Source organism: Bombus pyrosoma, linkage group LG2 (genome assembly GCF_014825855.1).
Source record: "Bombus pyrosoma isolate SC7728 linkage group LG2, ASM1482585v1, whole genome shotgun sequence".
NCBI lineage: Eukaryota > Metazoa > Arthropoda > Insecta > Hymenoptera > Apidae > Bombus > Bombus pyrosoma.
Window position 1 is genome coordinate 8,356,610 of NC_057771.1, and position 16,928 is coordinate 8,373,537.

Genomic DNA, 16,928 nt, shown 5'->3' on the forward strand with positions numbered 1-16,928 from the left:
GCCTGTATGTAATGAAATCAATTCACACATCGTACGACCGAGATAATAATCTCGCGACACCAAAAAGTGCTACTCGAGGAAACAGCTATTAATTATTCGTCTAAACTTCCGTGTCCGGTGAAAGCATTATTCAAACACTCTATCGAATGAGAAACGAAAAAATAGGCTAGGAATGCGATTGCAACTAACAACGCAAGCGTGTTCCTGCCACACGCACAGTTTTCTAATGATAAACTGTCAAAATTATGCAACTGTACTCGGTACAATTATGTAAAATATTGGTATGTAACTTATAGATTAGAAAACACTTGGTTTCTTGGAATGTTTTTGTTCCTTTTTGAATAGACGTAATTAAGGTCTGAAGCTACAAGGTATATAAGATCAATAGAATTCTATGTACATAATACCATTCCAAGAATTCCTCGCCGATAGTTATAAATAATAAAAAGTAAATGATTCAAGGACCAACATATGTATATTGCGTACTCTCGTGAATGTAGGTTAAAAAATTGGACGGACTTCGTATCGTTTAGCTGAAGATTCAATAGAAATGCGTGTAATTATGCAACTAGACGTCGACTCCGACATGGAGAGATGCAGCTCGTGTCCTAGTTCTAGATATTCTAAGACATCGATGAGCGAGTAATTATCACTCGCGTGTATGTTATGTACTTTCCTGGTTGTCACCGATCATGCGTTTCTTTTATTTGTGATCACGTCTTATGCGGCGGATGGTTTATGAGAAAAATAAAAATTCGCAATATAATCGTTAATTTATGATCCCTTTGTCAACCTGCGGTGTGATAAAATTTCTCAAGATCTATAATTAGAAAAATGACAATTTTACGATAGTTGTCTACTTAAGATCGCCTGTAGATAGGTTTCCCGTTATGGTTAGAATAAAGCGGGTTGCAGCGCGCGAGGCGCCAGCTACAGCTACGCTGGCGCCAATTATGATACTTTAAACGCCATTTACGTCACTTAAAAAGCTAATTTTAAAGTAATTAAAATATTTTCTATTTCTTTTTCCATTTTCATAACAATTTCGTTATCTCATTAAAATTAGAACTATCAGAATGGTGAAAATGATCAATTCATAATTTTTCATACTAATTTGATAAATTTGCAACGGATTTTTGAAGATTTGAGTACTTTTCTTGTAAAATATTAAGTTGATGTGTATACTCCTTCCACCTCTTGATTCATCCAAGTAAAATATCAATGTTACAATAAATATAATAAATGCTTTTTTAGTGACAAATCTGAAGATATTTGCAAAAGAGGCACAACGTGGATGGATGTTGTAACCAAGTTTATGGAAGATGTCCTTTGACGGGCAAAACTTATGTAACAACTTGGCATATGCGTAGACAGTATATTCTTTCGTATACCTCTCGAATTTGGTTTCTTTGATACAAGTCTCATATTTCACCTGCCCGTAGATCTGGTATTAATATTAAAATTTGTAAAACTAGCGTTATTGCTAAATAGTTCAGCCCGCGTTTACGTAAGAATCGTTCGTTGCCTAATTTTCTGAGAAACACGTCTAACGGTCTTGCTATAAAGCACATCGTCATCAGGGGATATTTAGGTGCGTCATCATGAGAAACTTTCCTCCGTGCGCAACGCGAGATTGCTAGAGAAATGGGTAACGGAATGAGGGACGCTAAAATTTCGTAGATCTGTTCCGTCGCGGTGATACACGCGAGGTCTTTCGTAAAAACGTGAACGACCTTCGGTACTGATTCGAGATATTGAAAGGAGGAGAGACTCATCTCGTTAGTGACGGGTCTGCCGTCCGACAAGATGCACTTGTTCTTACGCGTTCGATCGCCACGTTATATTTCTTCGCTGTGCCACGAACATCGGTTTACATTGCAGAAGCTGACACGGATCTTCCTGCTTGATTGAACAAGTTTGAAGAACTATTGTCAAGGTAAAGTTGATAAGTGTCTAAACGCTTCCATCCATTCTTAGTCTGTGATCTCACTGTAAAATACCATTCTACTTTTGAGAACTACTGTCAAGGAATGACTGAAAATTGTTTCGATATAAAGGATTTTCTTAAATTATACTATTCTTGAAACAGTTACAGAATTTTGAAAATTGTCGTTCTGATAAGATTGACAACTTTTTGTATTTAACTCTTTCTAATTCGACAAATTTTCAATACGATTCAACTAGCGACTTTTTGATTTGACAAGAAAAGAGTTATGAATGAGTGTACATTTATTTCTACAATAGCTTTCTTCCATTTGTTGTTTTTCGTCGATTATAATAAGATACGATTTCCAAACGATCAATGTCGCTTTAGCAGTGCTAATGGAGTGCAAGGGATTAACAGATTTTCACTAAAAGTCACTAACTATTCATGGTGCTGTGAGCTTATAATTAGTGCAATTGAATGCAGAATTTGTCAAATTATTCACTCAGTAATCGCTTTGTATTTGTTTAGCAAATATTAGCTATGTATTTTTCAACGTCACGATTGGTGATTTTCTATTTATCAAATCACTTCCACCTAATTTTTAAAACGAACAATCACTGTTATCGATATACAGTATTAATATGTAGATGAAAGTGATATTTTTCAATTTCCCTGTTTCCTTCGCATTTTCGTTCGTTACAGAAAATAGTTATACCGAATTCCTGGACAGGTATCGAGGTCAAAGCACCTATGATCACTGTTTCGTGAGCAATTACGAGAACGTTATGTAAGAATAGATTTGACCACGTTTTATTATACAACTCGATAGCCAAAATACCGTATGGGTAGAATTTATGCGAAGAACTGAAATCTTTTTTCGTGGCAAACGCGTTGTTTCATAATGTTGTAGGCCTATATCTATAAATCAAGAATCGTCTTGATAACCAGTCGATGTTTCTCCAATTAGTAAGAAAAGATGCATCAATAAACGGCTCAGAAGTCACGTTGATCTACGTCAAAAATTATATAATAATCAAAAATGTAGAAAAAATTGTGATTTTAAAAAATATAATTTTTTTAAATTTATCTTAGAATTTATTACTTTTATTTATCACATTGATCGATTCCATAGATTGAAAAATAGGAGGAAACGGTCGTTATGAACATATTACTTAACGTTTTGAATGTTTATCTCAAAATTTACTATTATTCATAGGCACTATTTACGTATTTAGTAGAATTTAGTAGTATTATTTGTTTCAGAATTCACTGTAGTATTATTTATGTTAATTATAAATAAACCTACAGAAGTAAGTCAATCGTGAATTGCATACGTATATGCAAATTCATATTGAAACTCATAATTAAAAAGTAGGAGATACTATTACGAGTTATACGTTACATATTATTACGAACATTATGCTTTGGATTCTTACCTCTTCGATTACATGTTTGGAGCGTTTTATACACCGTTTTGCTTCAAATTTCTCATAGATTCCTAAACATTCAGAATCCACTTGCTTCGTGTACCTGTGTCATGAAATTGAGAAATTTACGAAAAGTGGAACTGATCGCATATAATTAAATTTTCTGAGAGACTCAAATATACCGACACATGAGTGACACGATAAATTGCATACTTATTTTTCCGTTGCACCTTCGTGTTACTATATTCGGCTGCTGCAAAAGATATCAGACTTCAGTTCGTGACCAGCATCCCGATGTTCTCTATATCGAACTCGATTCCCGCAACTTTAACACCACGTGCAACGCTTGTAATTCACTTCGAGTTCCGTGGTTTTTTCCTATTGTGATTAGAAAATTATATTAGCCATTTCCTGTACATTTCTAGGTACGTAACAGGATAACAAGAAATTGCATAAGGGTTCGTGAACGAAGACGGTCAAGATTGCGCAATAAATATTTGTACGCAACAAATAAAAGTAAGTAGACAGTTTACCTACAATGATATGTTAACTTGGACCAGTGAAGACAAGTTACGGGGATATTTCCTGTACTTTTGAAAAGGGAGAGTTTTGTTGATCTTGTTGTTTCGAATCGATGCTCTTGAAAAATGAAGTTTAAGAATTCAGGGTTACTTTCTATGATTGCAGCGAAAGATGTCTAGCGTAATTCAGCGACTGTCTGTCATTTAATTCGTTCGACTTAACCTCCAAAAAATTTAGATTAGACAATCTAAAAAAATTGTTTTGTTACACACAATAAAAATAGGAATGAATTTTGGCGTAATTAGACTGCAGATATTTATGCAAATTGATATTTTTATAAACACGATTAAAGAATTAGAAGCTAAGCACACATTTGTTTCGACACAGTAAATTTATTATAATTACAAAACAAAGATTAGAAAACAATCGATAAATAATATAACGAGTACTATACCTTGAATGCTTTACCTTTGAATTTCCCATAAATGCATAAACATAATTGAGTAATTGTACGAATCGATTGAGATACAAAGCACGATTTAACACACAATTACGTTCCGTGGTTCCATAATTCATTGACATTATTCCCACAATTATCGAAACAATATCGCTTTTCTCCGATAAATTACGATATTTGTACCTTCGCTAAACAGTCCGCGTTTCATAGTAAACGTCCGAGCTCGAAAAATGACGAGCGATCGTAAAACTAATTTCCATATAACCTCAAACTCCGAGTCCACTTCAAATTTTTATCAATTCCACGCATTCTGAGAACCGCTGACTCATAACAGGTGGAAACCGCGTTGCGTAACACATGTACATATATAGATCCTTGGATACACAAGAGAGATTTAAAGCAAACGTTGAAACGCTTGCTTACATAAAATTTGGAACGATAATCTATCTTGAAAACAAAGCTTTATACGAAAAAATTTCGATTTACTTTTACGCAAGGAACTATTTGACGTAAAATAATAGAGTTATGAAAGAGAACGTTATGGTATACACCTTGTAACTTGTCGACTTACTCTCTTTATTAGTTATCAATTATCGTGCAGAAAAGTTGTAATATCTCGAAAATTTATAACCGCCAGTATCGAAATGTACAAAATTTTGGCAATTTCGATACTATTTCGCAGTTTATTTCCCATTCTAAACGTTTCGTTTCCTAGTACGGTGAAAGAAAGACGCGTGACAACTAGACCGTGGAAGGAATAATTTGACTGGAAATTGCATCGTATCCGCCCTCCTCCAACATTTTCTTCCGCTAGTCTATTAACTCTGGCGTTCTTTTCTTAAAACTTGAACTCTTAACTTATGGTAAATAATTCACGATCCAAATCAAATATAGATTACTCGTCAGAATCTCATAATTCAAAAAGCACTGAAAAGTGCAACCAACTAAAATGGTAAAAGCGCGAAACTTCATCAGTGATAATGTTCGAAAATAATTACGTCCGCGTGGATTTCCATTATCGACGGTAAGAAAGTGCATCGCGGGGATAATAAAAATGAAGTAACACGTCGAGCGAGGCATTTACCATCGATTTATGTTCAAGGAAACACGTGGTCGCGCGACGGCCAAGAGTGAAAGTGAAACATGATCTGTGATCCACGTGCTTCTGACGCTCGAGCGGTGCTAACCTACAAGTACCGCATCGACTGAACCTCGAACAGCACGTTTCTGCTCCAGCGTGTCGATCGTTCCAGTGAAAGAAATTTCGTAATCGCGGACGAAAAGTGGCTGATAATTCGACGTGTGTGATTGAATGGCATTAAGCATCATTGAACGAATGCCAACTCGAAGGATCGAAGTTGACGCGAGACAGTGGACTCTAATAGAAACACCATCGAAATTTTTAGTGTTTGCTTTGTTCCATTGTTTTCTCGATATATGGGAAATTTGAAATCGGAATTGAAGGTTTCAAAGAAAGAAAGGATTTGGCCAATATTGTGAGAATTTGAGGAGTTATCCCTTACAGTTGATTATATCGACTAAAGTTGATTTCAACGATTCGGTTTATCGACCGAGTCCTTTCGCGCGATCGCATAATCGACAACGCGATAACTCGTGCAACTTCTGTAGAAAGTCGACCGTCCGGTTTAATCGTGATCACGGCAAAAAGGAAAAAAGATCGAGGAGCAACCTTCAGAAATTTCAGAAACTGTCAGAGACCCGGTCAACCATCCATAGCGTTGTGTGTAGAAATATACTGTTGACTATACGTATTAGGACATCTGTTGATATTTATAAATTCAGTATAAATTCAGTATTTTCAAGTGCTTTTTTCTAGCTATTTTATAGTTATGTCATTCGCGTCATCTTACGGTCAATAAGCTTGAATAAATGTAACGATTATGTGTGCTAATACTTTGGTCGACGATGTAAGTACAAACATTTTTGACAATTCGATAAAATTGAGATTAATGTTTGTTTATACGTGTTAGTTACATTGTTGAAACAGCTATATAATTAAATATATTCTATATAAGTACAGTATAATGATATTAATTTCGAAACGAATTATACAAATTACATTAGAATGTCTCTATTTGTATGCTCGCCACCTATATTTGTCCTCGGCTGCCATTTACATGTCTGTAAATCAGTCAAACAACGAAATTACTCAAAAAATATTCTTCCTTTTCGAACATAATTTCCGTGAAAGGAAGTTGTCCACTTCGTTATGATAATTACAACCATCTTACTGAAAGGTTATTACTTACAATTGAACGACATATATAAGTATAATCACTCGCGTAATTTAGATGCACCGACGTTGCTTCATAACCATTACGACGATCATAAGGTACTACGATCTCGAACCAATTACTCGCTCGATCAACGAACAGTGTTCCGATTTCACTTGGCCCAGGTGTATGTTATGATTATGTAACTGATTTTAGACTTCCTTAATCATTCCATGCATCGACCCGTTGCAAAATATAGAGTCCAGAGTGTAAACGATTAGAAACGATTGAGAGTAACGAATGTTCGCGAAACGTTAAAAAACCTGACGGCCTCGCGTTCAATTTCAACAAAAATAGACATTCACCAACTATCTCTCGCTAATGTTAACGAAGAAATAAACTGGAATGATAAGAACAAACAAGAAATACCTATTGGTTAAACGGTTCTTTCATTGGCGCGGAACAACAAAGAACGATGTCTGTTGCGTCACATTCGAAATTCGTTAGTCAATTGATTTCGAAACTGTCGAAATGTCGCTGCTTGTGAATTCCCTGCACGCGTCAACTCGAGGTTGCGTCGAAATGGAGCGCAAGGGGAAGTATCTAACCAAAGAGTCACGAAAAGCCAAATTCCGATCGTCGTTGGACAGTTACGCCCGATCTGGCACGAAGGATACAATCGTTTCATCGTCGAATCGAATCTCACTCGTTTAGTCGATCAAATAAAACACATAACCGTTGTTCGATCGCATTTACCGGCATCTTCGGAAGTGCAAGAAAGACTGGAAAGTGCAAGAAGTGAAAGCGCGAGGAAGGTTCACGGGCATTCGGTATTTCTGAAATTTTCCACCGACTTCAGACACAAAGCTTCGCATCCTGTTTTCACGCGTTAATTCTCAACGAGGTTCATGCGTGACTCATAATCGTACGTTTCAGTAAAAACATCGCGTACGATTTCCCGCGTTCCTTAAAGACGTATCCCCCGTTTGTTAATCGATAGTACCTTTTAAATTGATCGTATCACGAATACGAATCGCTTGGTTAGTCGTATTATTGCTATTTCCCTGGCTACCATTCGTGCCATGCTTACGTGATGGGAATCACGCGACTGATGGAGATTCAAGTTTTTAACGGCTCGAGTAAATAGCCAACCTGTTCTGGCAGTCGCGGTTTCATCGCTTTTCCGATTCTTTTTCTTCCTCACGAAAGTTTCGTGGCTTAAGTGAAACGTCGAATCGATTCTCCTCGCGTGACACCCAACGAGTTCTTCGCGAAGAAAGTACGTGGCGTAATTTCGCGGAGAAGTTGTTCCGAGTCTGTCTACAGAGTGTACCATAAAACGAAATTTACATTTTTGATAGCCTGGATACGTGTTGCGGATGAATCATTCACAGTGAATATGAAAGGTGAATGGAGTATTTATTAATTCATTAATTGAATTCGTTTCACTGGTTTTCGAAGTGTCAGAATTAACATTCCCTATTACAATTAATTACATGTCAAAACAATGTTACCCGAACGACTGTGTACATGTTGCTGAATGATATTAGTAGCGTCAGTGTCGCTTCAGCACGAATCGTATCGATATCGTTCATTCGATTTATCAAAAGTAAAGATCGACTCTACTTTGTTCATTGATCGCTTTGGATATCGATTTTGGATGAAATGCAGATGAAAACGATCTTTACTTCTTTCGCTGTGAACGAATCATCCACGATACGTATTTAAAGCGTGAAATCTAGATTTGCCTTTAGACATCTTCCACGTGTAAATTCTGTGACCGATTAACAGCGTTTAATTGCAGATGCAGGCGTCGTCGATGAATTTATTGGCAGCCGGCTTATCGCTATTTTGCTTCGTGCATCCCCTCCATGGCGACCCTCAAGGATTCTATTCGACGAATTATGAGTCCTACAATCCTGTATTTCACATATCGGACCCGGTGCACCGTGTTGCACAATTTCCTGAACGATACGATTCTTCGAGCACTGGGAAATCTTTACCAAGCGTGGCACAGTATAGAGAAACGTCCGAGGCCACTCCAGAAGAAGATCAGTTTGAAAAACCTTTGCTTCTGCTGAGTTACTCTAGAGGAATGACAGAAACGGTGCAGCCAGAAGTATATAACAGGTATAGTGATTTTGGGTCGGGTGATCGTGAAGAGAAAGCGAAAGAAGATAGAATAAACGTTGAAGATGAAGATAAAAAGAGTGACTTGGACGAGGAGGCAATTATAGAAAAGATGAGGATTCTAGATCGACTGTTGTCTGAGGATTCAGGTGAAAAAGATTTTGATACGAATGTAATTGGAGACAAGATCATCTCGGAAGAATCGAAGAGGGTTGTCAGAGAAGTGAAGAAGAAGAAGCCGGGATTGTTTTGGTCCTTGGCAAAAATCACGTTCGAGGTAAGGCATTTTCTGTTTACATATGTATAGTATATAGTGGTTAGACTATGGATATTTGAATTTTTCAGAAAACAAATTTTACAGTATTGTCCAAATGTATAATTAGTATTTAACTTCTTCAAAAGTAGACGATTCAGGTATAGAATAAATGTAGATTTATCAAGGGAATGAAAACAAATGATCATAAATCTGAAGGAAAATTAAAAACGATAATTTACGTCACACATCGTTGCTTTCTTTCGTTTCTCAATTTACGAACTTGATTGATATCGATCGATTTATGACAGACAAAGTATACTTGTGTAAGAGTGTATTCTACATCCAATGGTCACGACAAGTTCCGAGTTTCCCTCCAGGATAAAATCGTACGCAAGGAGATTTTAATAGATCAGTGATGACATCATGGTAAATCCACATAACCGGACCATTCAAGTTGCCTGGTATGCGGATGTGCATTTTCCCCTCCCTCTGTTACAAGGAAGAAAAAAGGATAATGTCCACTTAACTGCGTATGGTCAGTGAAAGTGCGGGTGAGATTGTGCAGATGACCACTATAGCTAGTGACTCGAAGTCACGTAACTGTCCAGTGTCGAAGGTTTGATCGTTGGGCGTGAGAGAGTTTAGAGGTGGCAAGCAGTCCAATGCACAATGGACTGAAACTGTAGAAACATGAATTGAAAACATGAAAACATATATTCCGATTCTGACAGTATTTTTTTACTAGAAGGAAGAATTGTCTTTCTTCTCAAGTATATATGTTTGTTTCGTTGCACAGTAAATAATGAGTTAGGATTTATATTTGCTAGTAACAAAAGCTGAATTGTAAAACAAATTCCGAATGCTTGCAGGCAATCAGCGACACGACATCAGCGATCAAGGAGATCGCCACCATCATCAATAACAGCATCGCTCCTGATTCGGCTACTGCTAGTACCATGATGAAAGGATCCCTAAAGGATGCAGATTCATCGAACATGACCAACGTCAACGGAACAGAAACAACGACATCAATGCCCACGACCACGCCCTTTGTCTTAACTAGACAAACGCTACAGAGTTTAATCAGGCGAAACGTCTTGGGGCTCGTTAAACTTTTTAATATCGAATGGAAAGACGCATTAAACGTAAGACGATTTTTTCAACTCCTTCCAATTTGATTCTGATTCTAATGATCGATTTATTCGGCCATTTGACCTATTCATATTTTATCTGTACATTTTCCAGCAATCGGAAACAAACGTGAAAGAGTTCCAGAGGGATCTAGGAAACCAAATAGGCAGTTTCTTTCGTGACAGAAGGGACACTTAAAACGACTGATTGCATTAGGACATTTCTTATTCGATAAAATTCCTTCGACAGTGTACATTCTCCAAGCATGTAGCCAAAGATCGAACATAAGTTTAACCGACTAGTAGTACGTGTAAAAAACCGTTTCTTTTTATAATTCGAATTAAAGAGTTGAAAGCGAAAGCGAAGATATTTCAAATTGCCATAAAAACAACTCCAATACTATTTCCAATAGTGCGTCTCGTAAAAGAGCCAAGGACAAACGAGGCTGTTTCAAAACGCACAAAAGATCATAGGTGTTTATGCTGGCTCAAGTTACGTCACTTTCAAAGATCATCGTCCGATATTTATGTAACGCGGTCCCACACGACCTACGCGCTCTCGCATTTGTACGCAAGTAATCAGTGACACAGGGTTTTAACAGTTCTCTTGTATAAAAATCAGACGAAAATTCGAGAAGAGGTAAGTAGAAAGCACGTTTGCCTGAATTCGATTGGTTGACACGCGGCGTGGGACCACTGGATTCGCCCTTATATGTGGATCAACCAGACGGATCAAGAACTACACGATCAGTGCTGTTCCATGGATCACAAACAGTAAATGTGTTTACGCTAATTGTAAGTAATATTCTTGAAACGTTTCTTTGAACGTAGTTTCTTTGAGCGTATTTTTACATATTTACGATTGATAATTTTGTTGACATACTAAAACAAAGTGTTACGAGTTTCATTAAAAGTTAATTAAAACAGGAAGAATTCAAAGTTTGCTTTCATACATACATATGTATATTGATTTTATATCGCTCATTATCTTTTATTGGCAATAATATACAGAGGTATGTAAAAGTTTTCACTCAAAGAAGTTTTTTTTCACTCAGCTTTATATTCTGATTGAGATACTTTAATGATTTCAGATAATATTATGTAAATACACAACAATATTTACTTCTTGCTTCTCTTTTTTTGACAATATTGGTTAAAATTTGTTTAAATAATATAAAGTGAATATATACATTACACATTACACACATTACAATAACATTTTCTTAAATTGTATAAAGTAAAATATGATGTACGTAACGAGAAATTTTTATTCACCATTGTAAGATGATGATCTTACTTGACTTTCTTCAGAATCATTTACAATTGCTTCGCATAATCCTATCTTTCAGCGTAAAAACAAATAATAATTCATCAGCTGTCCTTAATGCGTTTTGGTCGTAATTTTCGTTTGATCGTCGAACTTCTGTGAGTATCCTTAGCTGTTGTATCTGTCTGTTCGTGTTCATACATGGGTTATTACTGTTACTGTTACTGTTACTTTCATGTACATGTAAATAACTAATTCCGCTTACGTTGTTGCATGTGCGTAACACGATAGCTTGGTGAAAGAAGACAAAAAGGAGGGGCTAAATCGTGTGTAAGAAGATTACGTGGAATAGAAAGGACCACTGGTCAAAAGGTATTGGATCCGTGGAATCCTACATCGTGATTGGTTGATACCTCGCGTGGGATCTTGCAATCATCCTTATAGATCGGAGGATCGTCGACCTGTTCTGCAGTTTGCAGATCACGAAGATTCCTTGATGGTCGTATCAAAGTGTTGGAACAATGCTTGGGATAATCTGCGTTTTCAACGCTATCTTGTACGTGGCAGCTTCGGAGACAGTAAGTTCTGTGCTTATTTGCAACAATTTGTATCTTGTTATTTTAACACGTTAAAACTTTCAGATCTGTTCAAATGATGGATTTTACATCGTTGTTTTTAGTATTATAAACATACTGATTCTTTTCACACAAATCAATATTGGCTTTCCTTAGACTCATCTTCGTTATCATGACATTATAGCGTAATCGCAGTGAATGTGGTGAAGCTTGATCATTATCCGAGTATATATACAAAAAATGTTGGTATCTCAAATATTTTGAATCTTCGATAATAAAATTCAGATCTTTCAAGGAACATTGAATCGCAAGCAGAGTTTTACTCGACAACACACACAAAAAGAATTAACAATTCTCTTGAAATCCTTTCTTATTGGATCTTGACGCTCGATTCTTCAGCGAATTTTACAAAATTCTTCCGGTAAAGACCTCACACAGACAATACACATTTCTAACACGTACAGTCATATCTTCACTTGCCACTATGCATGCTAAATCTTCACGTGCATTCTCTGAATCGCTCTTAATACAAAACCAATTAGTTAAAGACCAATACGAAACATTCGTCGGTTCTTAATCACTTGTCATCTACGCGAATTCTCATTCACATGGTTTTTGTATTTGAATTTGCGTATTAATAGGTAAAGTAATGATAAAGGAATTTAACTTTCGATACTGTGCAACTACTATAATTTGAACCTAAACTCGTTGATACTTTCAAATGAAGGAAGAACATTGATCTGTGAAATTTTCAATTTTCCGGTATGCGATAGTAACGCAAATAGAAATGCAACAAAAGAACAATAACGCCTGTTCAGAAAGCACGTTGGCATTTGCATTAACACTTATCGAGCAGAAAATCGTTTGACGCTCTATATGTAGAAAAGAGAAAGTTACTATGTAGGCATAATAGCTGTTTAAAAGTAATTCAATGTACATTCTCGTACGGATAATTCTACCCGCATTTGCGACTTTATAACGTGTGGGATTAACTTTATCGTATCTTCCGTTTACAGCACAGTTCAAGTGTCAAAACATACTATTATAAGGACAACTTTGGTGAATTAAAATGCTGCAAAATTTCATCGAAAGTTAGTTCCCTCTATACTAAGATGATTAAAAGTTGTTTTATTGTCGACAAATAAAAATGTTATTCTACGTCATTATATATTATTTGCTTAAATAAAAATGGTCCAAACATGATATGGAGACTTGGTAATTGAATTTAAATCTGTTATTTCAGGTGATCCTTCAACGAATGAAACGTCACAATGATCCGAGTGAAAGTGGTCATGTGATAGACAGTATTTTTAACGTGAGTATTATTTAATCTCTCTTAAGTTTCTCGGTGATCCAATAAAAATTGATTATAACGCTTCAGATTCCAATTACGGCGATCAAGGAAACAGGAGCCGCGGTGCAAACCTTTAGCTCAGAAAATTCTAAGACCATCGATAGTATCTTAAAGGTATATTTATATTCAGGTGACTTATATAACACGTACTCTTCGTAAATACAGTTTTCGTAAAAATCTCTAAAATATAGTTCTTTTCGTTTCTTCTTTTCTCTTTTACTTTCTTTAAACAAAACAAACTTTCGGTGTGCATACATACTTTTGGATATTCATCAAACAATAATATTTTGCTCTCGCGTAACATGCTCTCGATATGACACAGTTCGAATTTTTGTATTTTATCATGTTATCTATATATTATCCTAGCAATTTCTTTGAAATATAAATCTTTCTTTCTTTTTAATAGATCCCTGTTTCGACCTTAGAAGCTGTTGGGGCTCTAGTAAAACAAACGTCTGGGCAGAGACTTCAGAATGCCGAAGAGTTACAACGAATACGCCAAGAAAGAAGAGAGAGAATATTAGCTCAAAGGGAACGACAGAGGTTCCACAGAGAGCAACTTCAGCAACAACGTTTCAAACAGCAACAAATGAAGAGAAACGTTAAGAACAATAACAAAGATCCCTTTGGTTTAAACACCCTCTCCTTCCTGGTTAGTAATCATGGTATCTTAGGTAGTATTCAAGGTCCGTTTGGCGGGTACAGTGGAAATGGTGGTGGACATGGTGGTCATGGTGGTCATGGTGGTCATGGTGGTCATGGAAATCAAGGTATACATTTACTGGTATTGAGTATGTATCTGTACTGCTTGACTAGGCAAAAGCGAAATCCCTAAAAAAAAAAATAATGAAAAAGGGAAAGACAAAGGTATATGTGCGATACCTTTAACTATTAGTCGAATAATTGTAATAGGAGATTTTTACAAAAAGACGCGTTTTTCTGTCGTTAACAAATTTCTTAAAATCGAGATAATAAGAAAGAATAGTGGATTGTGTGATGATATGTGCGATTTTTCGTTTTAATCTTATGCTGAAACTTTTTTGAAATATCTCAAAGTACAAATTTTACGGAATTGATAGAGAATATATTATGAAAAATTCTGCAAAGAAATTTTATTGCAGCTTCTAATGAGAATCATTATATAGAACCAGAGAATGGTGTGCCGCTTTTTTTACCGTTTATCTATTTGTTTATAGGACTTAAAAACTTCGTTTTTTTCTGAATCAAACAGTACAACTATAAAACTACAGATGGTTCGTATAAAAATCTTTATAGGTATCCATGGAGGACAGGGCAGTACAGGTGGTTACGAAGTCCACGAAAACGTAGAAGAAGATACAAATTATTCCTGGCATGGGATCACCGCTGGGTTTGGTACGATTTCTGGCTCTCGACCAACTAGCGCGCATATTTCCATACAAAATAAAGTCGCCCCTAAAGATAAAAGACCAAACAAGTATTACGACGATTTTCGAATACAAAACAAAATTGCTCCGAATAAAGAAAATGGATTAGGCTATGAAGATGATCCTCCACTGCAGAACAAGATTGCACCCAAAAGCAACAGGATATCGTTTCAATCATAGAACAAATTCATCGAACAGTGAAGTGAATTCAATCATTTAGTTTTCTATCACGCGTAACATACGCTGCCAGCTCTACTCGTACATAAGTATTAGGAATTAGGACATCTACTTGTAGTATTTATTGGAAAAAGCAAATTTTACTTTGCCTAATATTTTATATTACAAGGCTCGTGTAACGCAATTGAAATTACAGATTTATAATAAGATAAGTAGAATATAGAACAACAACAATGAAATACATTCGATTAATAAATGTCCTAATACCTACATACGTGCGTATGTATGTCTAGCAGTGCACGTTACTTTAAATGTTCTACCATTGTAAAGCGAAGTGACATCGAAGAACAGCAGAGTATCGTTTGACTCGTAAAAGAAATGCAAAGCGAAATGAACTTGACTTTCTAAATTTTCATATATTTACTTTCATATATCACACGCTCGATAACAGCTGGCCGATAAGTATGTAAGTCACATTGCATCGTTTATGTAGATAACGAATGACAAAATGTCGCTGCTTAGAGGAAACCAGAGTCGTTAAAGCAAACTGCAACTTCATCGTTGGAACGATAATTGGCGAACGAACGACTATGACTCGTTAGATCTTCACGGCAGCTGCGCTGTTTCACCCACGAATTTCGAAGTCACGTATGTACCACGAAAGATCCCATGGCTACTACGTGGAATGTTAAACGAGTCAATCCTGCGATACGGAAAACATTCCGAATGTAACACCTCCCATGAATAACGAAAAGATGCGAGGATAAGCAAGTAACCCGTATATCCATTGTGTATTCGAATAAAATTCAACTTCATTTTGTACATAATTGATATTCCACTGCATGGATCCTCGTTATAAGATAAATATTAAACGAAAGAAAATAAATCTCAGTATCTGATGATAGTCGGATTTAATGAATAATCGCGTGACCGGTAGTCTTGTTTTTTATTTATATGGCTCGGGCGTCATAAGCACATAAATGCATGTAAAATAATAATCAGTCCATGCGTTAACGTTAAATCGTTTCGCAGTTATCGATGTATTAGCATATGTATAAATACAATGTTGGCAAGGTTGAATGATTCATATGATCGGTTTCATTTACAATTTATCACATTTATCATTCGAAGCAATCAGTATCAGAAATTGCAAAAGTATTTCTAAGTAGTATACGAAAAATTTTTAAGGCTTTTGTACTAAACTGTGAATTAAATACCGCAAACGCTCAATCATTGACATTCTAAAAAGTATTACAAGTTGGCATTGACAAGGATTATGCTGGTTTCGAAAACGGAAGTTCGTCGAATTACAAGAATAGATCTTGACGTTTGAAACATAACTTTGGATTTTAATAAACCACCTTATTATTCAAGCAAAGAAGGAGAATTCTAAAATACCTTCTGACATTAGAATACTATTAGTCATGTAATTTTATGTTCTTAGATATTTATTCGAGGAATTATGTTTACGTTTGATTCAACTTTGATCTGCGGTATTAATGTCTAGTTTTCCTGCATCTCGTTATATGTTTAATTAAGATCGTTTTAACGTCATCCATCTATCTCGTCAAAAAAATAATCACTTGTAAAATCCTTTGCTTCTTCTTCACCTATGTGTTGAGTCATTTTAGCGGAAATTTCTCCATCACACAAGCGCATAGTTATTTCACGATTGCGGCATTCCCTTTCATTAAATTGTGAAGAAATTACGAATTCTTTAACCATGAACACGTTAATTGGTAATTTACTTTCGACGTAAAACAATGAAAATTTCCAACGCTAAACTAAAAATGAAGATAATAAATCTAAAAACCTTTCGAAAATATTTGAATTATTTTCTAAAAAGATACCGCATCAACTAGCTATCTTTTATTATAAAAAGATTATCAATTATTTTCATTAATAAAGCGAGGAAGAATTTATGCATTAAAACGTTAAAAGGCTATTGAAACTTCTGCCGAACTTCTTCCATTTGTAAAAGGAAACAACGTACGATACCGTCTTTTCGGGGATATACTTGTTAATTAAGGCAACTCACTGAAACTTATACAAATGCCAGCGAGACT

At 35.8% G+C, this 16,928-nt stretch overlaps 2 protein-coding genes across 9 annotated transcripts; both read left to right on the top strand.

Annotated features, from left to right (window-relative positions):
* Positions 1–1,799: 1,799 nt before the first annotated feature.
* On the top strand, positions 1,800–10,444 carry LOC122574904. 8 transcript variants are annotated; one of them, XM_043743124.1, is made up of 5 exons: positions 1,801–1,936; positions 3,780–3,870; positions 8,372–8,974; positions 9,823–10,098; positions 10,199–10,444. In XM_043743124.1, exons 3-5 carry the CDS (start codon positions 8,372–8,374, stop codon positions 10,280–10,282), a joined length of 963 nt encoding a protein of 320 aa, XP_043599059.1. In that variant the 5' UTR covers positions 1,801–1,936; positions 3,780–3,870; the 3' UTR covers positions 10,283–10,444. The 8 variants fall into 8 exon arrangements, with proteins under 8 accessions (XP_043599069.1, XP_043599059.1, XP_043599049.1 ...); XM_043743134.1 differs by lacking the exon at positions 3,780–3,870 and having other exon boundaries at positions 1,800–1,936; XM_043743114.1 differs by lacking the exons at positions 1,801–1,936; positions 3,780–3,870 and adding an exon at positions 4,844–4,876.
* Positions 10,445–10,570: 126 nt separating this feature from the next.
* On the top strand, positions 10,571–16,240 carry LOC122574928. Its single transcript, XM_043743181.1, has 6 exons — positions 10,571–10,878; positions 11,642–11,928; positions 13,169–13,240; positions 13,307–13,393; positions 13,686–14,049; positions 14,555–16,240. The coding sequence occupies exons 2-6, from the start codon at positions 11,872–11,874 to the stop codon at positions 14,863–14,865; spliced, it is 891 nt and encodes a 296-aa protein (XP_043599116.1). The 5' UTR covers positions 10,571–10,878; positions 11,642–11,871; the 3' UTR covers positions 14,866–16,240.
* The last annotated feature ends 688 nt before the right edge of the window (positions 16,241–16,928 follow it).

Coding starts and splice junctions, on each gene's coding strand:
- LOC122574928 (XM_043743181.1), top strand. CDS start 11,872: ATGCTTGGGATAATCTGCGTTTTCAACGCTATCTTGTACGTGGCAGCT. Junction 11,929..13,168: donor ACGTGGCAGCTTCGGAGACA/GTAAGTTCTGTG, acceptor CTGTTATTTCAG/GTGATCCTTCAACGAATGAA. Junction 14,050..14,554: donor TGGTGGTCATGGAAATCAAG/GTATACATTTAC, acceptor AAATCTTTATAG/GTATCCATGGAGGACAGGGC.
- LOC122574904 (XM_043743106.1), top strand. CDS start 6,235: ATGTGTGCTAATACTTTGGTCGACGAT. Junction 6,262..8,371: donor CTAATACTTTGGTCGACGAT/GTAAGTACAAAC, acceptor GTTTAATTGCAG/ATGCAGGCGTCGTCGATGAA. Junction 10,099..10,198: donor AATGGAAAGACGCATTAAAC/GTAAGACGATTT, acceptor TACATTTTCCAG/CAATCGGAAACAAACGTGAA.